The sequence below is a fragment of the Sarcophilus harrisii genome, chromosome 2 (assembly GCF_902635505.1).
Source record: "Sarcophilus harrisii chromosome 2, mSarHar1.11, whole genome shotgun sequence".
Classification (NCBI taxonomy): Eukaryota; Metazoa; Chordata; class Mammalia; order Dasyuromorphia; family Dasyuridae; genus Sarcophilus; species Sarcophilus harrisii.
The window spans coordinates 570,301,860-570,313,514 of record NC_045427.1 but is presented as its reverse complement, the minus strand read 5'-3'; the positions used below and the strand labels follow the sequence as shown (position 1 = coordinate 570,313,514).

Sequence of the window (11,655 nt, the reverse complement as noted above, 5' to 3'; positions counted from 1 at the left end):
TAAAATGAAACGAATATAGGAAATAAAAGTTTATTCAGGGAGTAGACGATAACTCATAGAAGTCAAGTGTTTTGCTCAGGGTCACACAGCAGAGGCAGAACTTGAGCTGTGCTCTTCTTGGCTCCAAGATCAACTCTCCAGCCACCATTTGGTGTTACCTTACCCTTAAGGGTTTATATTCTACTGGGGTGGGGAAACAACATACGAGTATGTAAATACATGGCAAACTGAGGAAGAACTGAGTACTAATAATTGGAGGAATCAGGTAAATTCCAGGTAAATTGAGTCCTCAAGGAAGTGAGTGCTTTTATGAGACAGAGGTGAGGAAGAAATGCATTCCAAGCAGGGACTGCTAAAGAAAATGCATTGGAGGTTGAAAAGAGAGTTGAGTTTGAAGTATATCAGGGAAACCAATCTGACTAGAATGGACTGTGCTTAATATAGAAGTGCCTAGAAAGGCCGATTGGTTTAAGATTATGAAGTGTTTTAAAAACCCAATTAGGGAATTAGCATTTTAATCCTATAGTCACTACAGAGGGTCCTTAAGTAGGGGAGTCACTTGGTCAGGCGTGTTTTAGAATATTATTTTAATAGTTGTATGGGGAATAGTTTGGGGTGGGAGAAGACTAGTGGTTGGATCCAATAATTTAGGTGAAAAGTGATGACTAGAAAGAGGGGGGTGACAGTCTGGATGGAGAGAAAGTAAGGGATGGAAGTGCATGGGAATGATGGGGTATTGGTAGCTTATAGTACTGACATTTTTTCCTCCTTTTTTGAGACTATCATTTCAATTAAAAAAATTATGACTGCTCATAGATTTTGGACTCATTTCTTCTTACATTTCCATTCTCACAATGTAAAAATGTTAAAGCAATACTTGTAAATTGAGTTATTTCTATTGTTTGAATATATATACCATATAAATATTATATATGGAATCATCAGTGGGGAAAAATGAGAATCAGCAGACACACAAGGCCCAAGATAATTTTTTAAGTTTTCTTGAAATCACTGCAACATATTGTCTTGCTGTTTGTGATACAAGAAAACAACTTTCAAAAGTGACTTTCTGTACTAAAATTGAATGTAGATTGTATTGTGAAGAGAGAGAGAGAGAGAGGAATTAATTTAATTCCATTTGCTAATGTGACTCTAGTGAGACTATTTTTAGGTATAATCCAAACACTGCATGTCTTCTCCATTCTGATTAGTATAAATTTGGCCAGGATTCAAAAGAATTAGTATTTCTCAGCACATTATCCTATCAACTAAAACTATATTATTCTGGGCCAGTATAGTTAATTGGAATTTACTTTTCTTCAAGGATTTCCCCCACTTATTCAGGAGAATTAAAAAGCTCAACTTTGTTCAAAAGTGCTGCTGGAAACTGATCGTAATGATTATGGATGATCTTGAACCTTTTGAACCCTTTGAACTTCATAACTCTTATTTAAATTTTGGTTTTAAGAACTGTGCTAATATTTTGGGTACAGAATTTCCGTCACTGTAATTTTACATATTACTGAGAGGAAGTCAACACATTCAACAAAAATAGGAAATTAAAATAAGTTAGGAAAGTGTACTTACCAAGGAAGGGGCTTCACAATAGCCACTTAGTAGTTATTAATACAATTTCAATTTCAGAGGTGTGGACCAAAACCTAATTGTAAACTTGTTTTTTTCCCCCAATACTCATATAAAGTACCATTAATAAAAGAAGTTCAGTTCACTAATGGTTAAAACTGAAATTTTTGTACTCTCCTATATCATTAAACCCTCAGTTTTCATACTGTTGAGAACAGTTGTGATCATTTTATTATTTGGAACCTTAGAGTGCTATCTTTAAAAGTCACTTGCAAATGTAGCATAGTATGTTATTGAACACATTATCCTCCTTTTTGATCATTGAATTTTATATTTATAGTCCACAAAAGCAAATGTATAGGTTATACACAAATACATTTAATTAACATGTAGATTTTCTGCCTATTTGTTGTACCTTTCCACTCTGTCATTTCCTCTCTTCCTTTCACTCCATTATGCAGTATCTTCCCAGGGTATATAATCTATGTCTGTTTTTCTTCAAGGGAAAGACACAGAGACAGATAGAGACAAAGAGAGACAGAGACAGAGCCATAAAGATGCAGAAAGAGGGAGACAAACACAAAGAGAGACACCGAGAGAAGACAGAAAGAATAGTTTTATGGATATTTGGAATCATTACTGTAGCCTTGAATAGATACAATCATCTACTCATAAAAACTCTGAAGAACCTGTTGAACATGAAATCTTCTTGGCCCTGAATAAGCATTAAATTAGCTACAAAATCATACTATTTTCTTTGGGAAAGATTTACTAAAGGGTTACTAAATTTTATTAAGTAATAAGTAATGCCATTAAATAATTAATTTTGCTTATTTGTTGTAAAAATCCAGTAAACTTCTTAAGATCTCCAAGTCTCTAGACATTAAATAAGGTCTATTTATATCATTTTTATTCAGGGAAATTTCTTACTTAAATGGAAAGGTTAAACTGAGTGGATCAGGAAAGCAAATCATCTGTTTGTTGCCACAAGGTCTACTAGACAAAATGGTTACATGACTATAAGGCTATAAATATTCTAGACTAACAGCAGATAAGGGAGGGAATAGAACTGCTTTAAGCTGTCTCACCTATTTTTGTTTAAAGAATTGTATTTACTTTGCTGTCTTGGTATTGGCATAGACTTAAACTTTGTTACAGCTTCTGTGTAATTGTGGAAGCCCATGCTACTGTTCATGGGACCTATTACTGTTCACTGAAAAGTTAATATTTATCTTAATTCAGTATAAGTACAGGTTACTTAAACATCTCACCAAAAGAATAGTATTCCAAGCCTTCTTATCATAATAGACAAAGACTTATATGAGTGTTAACACTTAGCATATACTAAAAGTTGATAGATGGAACTTTGGCTTGCTTATCTAAAATTATAAAAGAAAAAACCTCTTAGAAGTACAAAAGTAGGAAACTTAATTTGGAGGACAATCACTGGGAGGAATTTCACAACATTCTCACTGGAAGCAAATTATAAAAATAATCTGGTTGCTTTTGCAGGTTACAAAGCTACTAAATAAGGCTATGACCCTCCCTCCCCCTTCCTTGTATATAATCCCATAAGGCTGTCTAGGTTGTCCCAAAAATCTTAGTGCAGTGACGCTTTGTATTATCTGTCAAATAGGTTTTTTATCTGTTCATCTGCTAGATGAACATTGCTAAAAGGATTGAAAAGACAAATAAATAGGGAAAAAAAAAACATTTGAATGGATTTTTTTTTTTTATAAATAATCATTTGACCATGGAAGCATTTTACATTCAAAATAGCCATTAGAGAAATATACATACTGTACATTGCTCTTTGTAGGCTATATATTGGAAACCCACGGAATTACTGATTTCACAAATTATCCATGTATAGTTTATCCTATTTCTTTTGTGCAAAGTAGCAATTGTTTTATCTGTTTTGAAGAAGCTTGTATTTCAAAGGTATTTTACATTTCAAACATCTCTCTATATAATAGAAAATGTTAGCTTTTAAGAAAAAGTCCAGTATAGCATATGGAAGTCTGCTCTACTAGAAATAGTTTGAAAATGTCTTTGAATTTTGTCTATGAATACTGGAGGAAAATTAGAAGCTTTCAGCAAAAAATTGCTTTATTCAATTTTGACCACATTTTGTTAGACTTTTATGTCAGGAAAGACTGTTATGAATAATTGTATTGGAAATCCAATCCCTATTGCAAGCAAAACAAATGCTATTCTTTTCATTACAGTTGAAAATTGGTTCCAAACTCCTATAGACACACTGTACAAGTATCTTGATTGTGCTGCATTTGTATTTATTGCACATAGACCATTTACTTACACAGTAGTTAGTTGCACCAGAGTATAAATACTTTATAAAATACACAGGAGGAAATAGAAACGACACACAAGTGCTAAATTAACAGCAGATTCACGTGGGCACTTGAACATACAAAAATAATAAAAAAAATCCTTATATTTAAATTTTTAATATGGATACAGATACAGTACCATGATAAAATAGTATAAAAAGTCTTTTTTTTTCTCCAATAAAACTATTAACTCAGTAACATGACAAACAAAAAAGTAGAGTTTGGATTTCAGTTTATTTTCAACTTCCTCTCCTCCCCTCATTAAAATTTGTGTGTGTGTGCAAGTAATATCTTCAGTGGACTTTAAAATTTCTAATACTGTGCAAAAAGGCATTTTGAACCATTCTTTTTATTTTCTTTTTCCAAATGTGCAGTAATTTTTCTTGACACTAAGACTGTTTCCTCATATTTACTGTTCTCTCTTCAAATTGTGACAGAGTCACGTGTCACATAGGCTCGTGCCTGGTCCTTTAAACTAATATTGATACATAAATAATCTGTTTAATATAAACATCTTTTAAAAAAAATTCCTGTGCAATATGCACAGTTTGAGGTAGGAACCCCTCTGCCTCATCACCATTGCCAAGACGCTTCGTTTGCCGTGCAAAAGGAAAGCCAGGTAGTTTGTTCTAATAAAACTCTTAAAAGATGAACTTTTTTTTTTTTTTTTTTTTTTTTTTTTTTTTGCATCCTTTCCCCTCTGCTTTGTTTAAAGATGTCATCGTTCAGACTTTGAAATAATGATGACAAAAAAACTTTTCATGGAACCAAAAAAACCTCCTATCAAACTGTCCACACAATCATTTTCTTTTACTTTTTGGTTGACTGGTCCAGTTCCTAAGAATAGGATGAGCATGGCTAATGCTTGGAAACCAAGTTGAAGGTTTTCCTTTTCCTCCTAAATCCTGTATTTATTTCCTCCGTCCTACTTATCTACCCAACTAACACTTTCACGATCTTTGTCAGGAAGGAGCAGAATTAGATTGGAAAAGATGAACCAGGTATCGTTCCCCACTTGCTCCCAGAAGTCAAGAAGAAAACTCCAAAACTCCAACTACTCCCCCCGCCCTCAACTTTCCTTCTGTTCAACTGCCGAGTTGCTTTTCTGTTTGACGTGGATGATTCGGACGAGGGACGAAGGATACACTATCACCCGCTTTCGGTCTTGAGTAAACACAGATCCTCTCTTCCCTGTGAAGACAGTTCAGGGCTGTTGGTTTTCTTCCTCTTGAATTTCCAAATCAGTTTCCTGGGTGGGGGTGGGAGTGGGGGGAAGGGGTGGGGGAAAGCCCCACTCCCCAGCCCCCCCGACGGCCCCCAACCTCGAAACCCCCTGCCCGTTCGCCCCTTCCAGAAAGTGTAAAGCAAACTCGAGCCCGGTTCCCGCCTCCACACCGCGGCCCTCAGCTCCCCGCCCCCCTCCACGAGCGACCAGTCCTATACCTTGGATTCCGAATACGAATCTTTGCTGTCCCTGTCTTCCAGGCTGGAGTCACTGTCCCCGGTCGCCCCGCCGTTGCAGCCGGCCCAGGGCTCCAGGTAGTGAGGCGACGAGGGAAGCAGCTCGCCCTGCTCCGTATAGGCGGTGGCAGGGGACGGGGTGGCACAGCCAGTGGCGGAGCTGCCGCAGCCTGCGGCCGCGGCCGCCCCGGAGCCCCCGCGCGACAGCTCCCCGGCGCTGGCGTGGAGCCGCCGCTCCGCCCGCCGCGGGCAGCACAGGAGCCGCTTGAAAGCTTTGCGGAAGTCCGGGCTGCGGCAGTAGATGATGGGATTGAAGGCCGAGTTGGCGTAGCCCAGCCAGTTGAAGAAGACAAACAGCCAGTTGGGCACCAGGTCCCGGTGGAAGACCTTCACGACGTTGGCCAGGAAGAAGGGCAGCCAGCAGAGGGTGAAAACGCCCATGATGATGCCCAGCGTCTTGAGCGCCTTCTGCTCCTTGAGGGCCACAAGGCGCGACGGCCGCCTCTTGCTGGGGCGCCCGTTGGCGAGCGCGGCGCGCGACGGCGGCAGCGCGGGCGCGGGGGGCGGCTGGTGGAGCGCCTGGGAGCGCGGCAGCGGCGGGGGCGAGGGCGAGGGCGGCGGGCGCGGGCCGCTGTAGAAGCGCCGCTCGCAGCGGTCGATCTTCTTCACCTGCTTCTGGGCCTCGCGAAAGACGCGCAGGTAGACGAAGGCCATGATGGACAGCGGCACGTAGAAGGAGACCACGGAGGAGGCGATGGCGTAGGCTCGGTTGGTGACGAAATCGCAGCACTTGGGGTCGTTGTAGCAGTGCCGCGCTTCGTCGCCGTCCGCCCGCCACCAGTGCATGAGGATGGGCAAGAAGGACACGAGCGCCGAGATGGCCCACACGGTGCACACGAGCGCCCGCGCCCGCGCCCGAGTCAGCAGGCTCTGGTAGCGGAACGGGGACGTGATGGCGATGTAACGGTCCAGGGCGATGACACACAGAGTCTCGATGCTGGCGGTGACACACAGAACGTCCACCGACGTCCAGAACTCGCAGAAGAAGGAGCCGTACTCCCAGTCGCCCCACACCACGATAGTAGCCCCAAAGGGCACCACCAGCAGCCCCATCACCAGGTCGGCGCTGGCCAGCGAGATGATGAAGAGGTTGGTGAGCGTCTGCAGACGCTGCGTCTTGGCTATGGCCACGATCACCAGGACGTTGCCCGCCACGATGAGCAGCACGATGAGGGCCATGAGCATGCCCATGCCGGCCGTCCACTGCTGGGAAAGGGCCACGGGCGCTGCCGTCGTCGAGGTCAGCAGAGAAGAGGAGGGGGAGACGGGCACCAGCAGCCGGGCGGCCGTGGCGGCTGCGGCAGTTGCCGCCACTGCCGCGGCCTCTGCCTCTCCGCCCGCCCCGTCGGGGGCCGGAGAAGGAGATGACAGGTTGTAGGGCTCGTAGCCTAAGGCAAGCGCCCCATCTCCCATCGTGAGGAGGAAGTAACTGAAGACGTGGGGTGGGGACGGAGTAGAGCCGTCGTTTGAGGAGCCCGCAGAACCTCGGGAGAGGAGAGGACGGCGAAAGAGGTCGGGGTCAGGGCCAGGTCAAGACTGCAGTCTGCAGCAGCGCGGAGCCGGGGACATCGGCGCCGGGTGCCTTCTCCGCGGGAGCCGCGCCTGCTGCTGCTGCCTCCCTCCTCTTTCAGGCTGCTGCTGTAGCTGCTGTCGCTGAGCCTTCAGCATGTTTCTGAGCGCTCCGGTCTGGCAGCTCCTGCACCCAGCACCCCACCCTAACCCGCAGTTAGCTCCCCCCAACACAGTCCCGGAGGCCTCGCGTCAGTATCCGACAGCCAATCAGGGGCCAAGGCACGCCCCTATTTTGTCCCCCACCTTCCTCCTCCGCTTTACTGCCCTCCCACCGGTAATTAAGCGGCTCCGGGCATCCTGGTGGGCTAGAGCGCGGGACTCAGCCGTACGCTGGGGCACTGGGGACGGTGATTTCTTATCCTTGCCCAAGGAAACTTGTACTCCGACCTCACTGCAAAGGGCTTGCTCGCTTTGGAGGGGAGGAGGCTGAGGCTTTTTAAAGAGAAGGGCAGTTTGGAAAGTCTGGGGTTGGAAGAGTTTGGCTGTATGTCTGGTTCTCGGATCGGATAAACCAAACCTGGCGGTGCACGTATAAAAAAAGTTCCCTGGTCAGATGGGACATGGCCAGCTCCAGACCTGCCAGTTCAAGGGATCAGAGGAGGGTGTAATTTGTTAGCGAGAAACTTTCCAGCAGTTCTACGTGTTACACAGGGGGAGAATATAACCATGCATCTATCAGAAACACTTTCTGGGAGCTATTCTTCTAAGAAGCTCATATTATTCCAGTGCGATAGTTACATAAAAGAAGCGAAGATTGTGCATCTAACGATGAAGACTAGTTGGAAAAACACACACACCCAAATCCCAGCTAATGAATGTGTAAGTATGATGCAACCATGTGTGTTGATAATATAAAGAGAGGTTTGAGGAAACACAAATGTTAACGTACAAAGTAAATGACACTTCAACAAAAAAGAACGTGTTTAATTACATTTCAGACCTCTCACACTCAATAACACCTGTATTTTGTTTTGTTAACTCACATGATTTATTATTCTAGTTGGTTCAATACAAACAACAAAAAAAGTACTGTCAGATTGGGTTGACGTAATGAACAGAGACTTCTGATTTCTCAGTTTGATCAGTTGTTTTCTCCCTTGCCCAAGTTCCCAGATTCTTAAAACTCTGGGATTAGTTTTGTAAGGATGAGAGGAGAAAATATGTAAATACGCCAGAGGATTAAAATCCCAGAGCAGTTAAAGTATATCAGTGACTTGAACTGGCAAAAAAAATCTTTCGAATTAGCCAGTTAACCCTTCTGAAGACAGAGTTGGTATTATCTTGATATTATCAACTACACACAAAGCAGCAGCAGAAAAACAACTAATTTTATTTAGATAAAAATAAAACTCAAAACTGAAGAAAAACACGAATCTACAACTATGCAGCCTCGATACAGGCAAATAGCTTTTAATTCCATGTATATATAGAACTCCTGGATAATGAGCAAATATGTATGTTCACATGTATGCCCACATTCTAAGAATAAGAAATTGCACTTCTGCACTGAAATCTGGCACCTGGATGGAACCCAAATTCTTCACTAGCAAGAGGGAATGGTTTTTACAACCATATTGGAGTGCTTAGCTCTACAAGCATGCAGTGCAAATGCAATAAACAATGTCTGTTAAATACTGTAAGGTCACTTATCATACGTAAAGTTTTTCCGTTTCTTCCATTTAGCCATAAAAATTGCTTCAAGCCCAAACCTGACCTACAAGAGGGCACCATCAGGGAGTGATTTGTTTATTCTGCATTTGTTTAACCCTGCCCTGAGATTTACCAGCCTGCCTCCTAATCACTCTAAGGTAACTGCAGATTTGTGTCAAGTTTAAGTGAATGCCCATTTTTCTTCTACATTGGAGAGAGTCTCAAAATCGATCAGGACCCTGGAAATGATTGGGAATGATGTCACTTCTGAGTGACCTATGATGGGGAGGGGAAAGGGAAGCAATGAATCAGTGAGGATCCTTGGGGAATGTCACAGAATTAGATTCTACTGGCCTTAAGTATACCAGAAGGGCAATAGACTATTAATTGCATTTCTGTGAGAGATAAGGACAATATTTGGTTGTATGGGTGTTTAAAGGCTTAGTTGTTAATAAAATGACTGTAATAAAATGACTATGTGCAAGAATGCTCCAAATAACAAAGACGTATAATAAGACACTAAATAGGAATTTTCCCCTCATCAGGGTATTCTGGTTCTCAAATTTTAGATGTGTTAACACCATGAACATTCAAAACCAAAATGAGGTTTATAATTATTGCTGATCTTTAAAATAAAACACAGTACCACAGTCTGATGATAAATATTAGAACTTCACAGTTGAATTTGATTATTTGCATTGACTTAATTTTAATTTTTTTTTTTTGGTGAGGCAGTTAGGGTCAAGTGACTTAGGGTCACCCAGCTATTAAGTTCACTCAAACTTAGTTTTGTCAGAGGCTGGATTTGAATTTTTTGCCCTCCCGACTCCAGGGCCAGTGCTCTTATCTGTTGTGCCACCTAGCTGTCCTTGAATTGACTTTAAGAAATCGAAAAAGGAAAAGGACAATTAATAGTTATTTTGGTCCTTCAATATAATTATATGGTTTCCATAGTTTTAAAATAAAAGTCCTGTTAGCTCACCTCTCCTCTAACTCCTTCATTTCCTGGCTTTTGAGAAATTTAGGTAGATTGTCAGCATTGCTTTGATTTGAGATCTTGTCTTTAAGTATTACCAGGTCAGGAGGAAAAACTTTAGCATAGCCATTTAGATTGTTTTTACATATTTCAAAGGTCATGACTTCATATTTAATTTTTTTTCTTCCTTAAAATAGTTTTAGAAATTTAAAAGATCTTTGAAACACTTATTGGAAACAACTCAGGTAATCATTTAGATTGTCTTCTAAACACATTCTTCAAAAGGAAGTATGCAGTAGTACATTCAGAAAGACTAAATTTTCCTTTGCAGTGTTTGAGTCCATTTTTCTTTATCATATTCACTGATATGTCAAGCTCCTTATCATGTCATGTCTTAACTACTACAGTAATTTCCTAACTAATCTCTCTGACTCCAGAAGTCCCCTTCTGTCTAATTAGCACCTTTGCAGCATGACTAATCTTATTCAAATACTACTTTAATCATTGATCGCCTCTGCATGAAAATGTTCAGTGACTCCCCAAACTTCAGCTCTATACTAACCTGACTTTCCAGGTTTAGCTACCACTGCTCCATAAAACCAAACTAGTTTGTCCACTATATCCAGACCTTACCTTAAGGTGAGGTCTCATGCCTCTACCACTCTAGCTCATAAAATGCCCTCTGTCTTCTGGGCCCATAAAAATCTTACTCTTCCTTGAGATCTATCCCATAGCAGGCTTGTTCCGTTTTGTCCTCCCTTACTGCCGCAGGCTAAAATTATCTCTAATGTCTCCAAACTTATACAATTCTCATTTTGTCTAGTTTATTTGTGAGAGCTGGTACAGTGGTTTTGAAGCCAGGAAGATCTCATTTTAAGTTCTAATCATACCTGCTGTGCCATCCCAGGCAAGTCACTGACATTCTCATTGTACTAGACAATTACTGAAAATCCTATTTTGCAAAGAAGATGCTACGACCTTTATTGGAAGGAGTTCCTTATCCAAAAAAGTCAAGGGTCTGGTTCCTTTTCTTCCCTTTGTGTTACCTTGGAGACAATTAGAAAAGATTGTCTTGAACTCTATTTAAAGATAGTATTGTTAAATACCTTTCATGTTCTTTTCAGTTGTTTTCCAAATGAGCCTGTAAGCCCCTTGGAAACATAGATTATATTTAATTTAAAATTTTTGTATTCCCCCCTGGAACTGATCCTTGATGTCTTTTATATATAAATGATACTTACTAGCTGTGTGAGCCTGGGAAAGTCATTTAACTTCTAATTTTCCTCATCTGTAAAATGGGGATAATAATATCCTGCCTCCTAGGGTGATTGTGAGGATCAAATGAAATAATAATTGTAAAGTGCTTAAATATCTTAGCACAGAGTAAGTGTTTATATGCATGTTAACTATTATTATCAGTATGAATCAAAAATACTTGTTAGTTTGATTTAAATTGCTCAAAATAATACAAGTAAAATTTTTTTTACTTTTTAATATGTGGTGATTCTTCAAATTTCCTTTTCTTATTAGCCATTTAAATATTTTTAAAAGCTGTAAAATCACATTTCATAATAAGCTTATAAATGAATTCTATTGGCAACTTTTATAATGAATTAAATGGATGGATTTATAGACTTTATAGACTATAGCTTTCTAGAGTTTCACATTAATCAACAGGCAATTTGTTACTTATTACTACTTATCTAGCATTGTGCTAAATACTGGATACAAAGAAAGGAAAAAACAGCCCTACCTAGTGCTCCCCTAATGGATGAGACAACACGTAAAGAAATAGGTACATATTAAGAGACATAGAGACCAGACAGAAGTTAATCTTAGGGAGGAATCCTCTGACCACTTGGGAGGCCTGGTAAGAGCCTTCTCTGGAAGATGGGGTTTGATCTGAGTCTTAAAAGAAGCCAGAGATTTTAAGAGGGAAAGGGGAGGAGGGAGAGAATTCCAGGCCTGGGGACAGCCAGTGCTGGGTTAAGAAAATAGGAA

The 11,655-nt window shown here is 41.1% G+C and overlaps 1 protein-coding gene across 1 annotated transcript; it reads right to left on the bottom strand.

Moving 5' to 3' along the window:
• Positions 1-4,589: 4,589 nt before the first annotated feature.
• ADRB1 (adrenoceptor beta 1) lies at positions 4,590-7,235 on the bottom strand. Its single transcript, XM_031955878.1, has 2 exons — positions 5,379-7,235; positions 4,590-5,126 (listed from the first exon to the last, which is right to left on the bottom strand). The coding sequence occupies exons 1-2, from the start codon at positions 6,867-6,869 to the stop codon at positions 5,085-5,087; spliced, it is 1,533 nt and encodes a 510-aa protein (XP_031811738.1). The 5' UTR covers positions 6,870-7,235; the 3' UTR covers positions 4,590-5,084.
• Positions 7,236-11,655: the final 4,420 nt, after the last annotated feature.

Coding starts and splice junctions, on each gene's coding strand:
- ADRB1 (XM_031955878.1), bottom strand. CDS start 6,869: ATGGGAGATGGGGCGCTTGCCTTAGGCTACGAGCCCTACAACCTGTCA. Junction 5,127..5,378: donor ATTCGTATTCGGAATCCAAG/GTATAGGACTGG, acceptor CTGTCTTCACAG/GGAAGAGAGGATCTGTGTTT.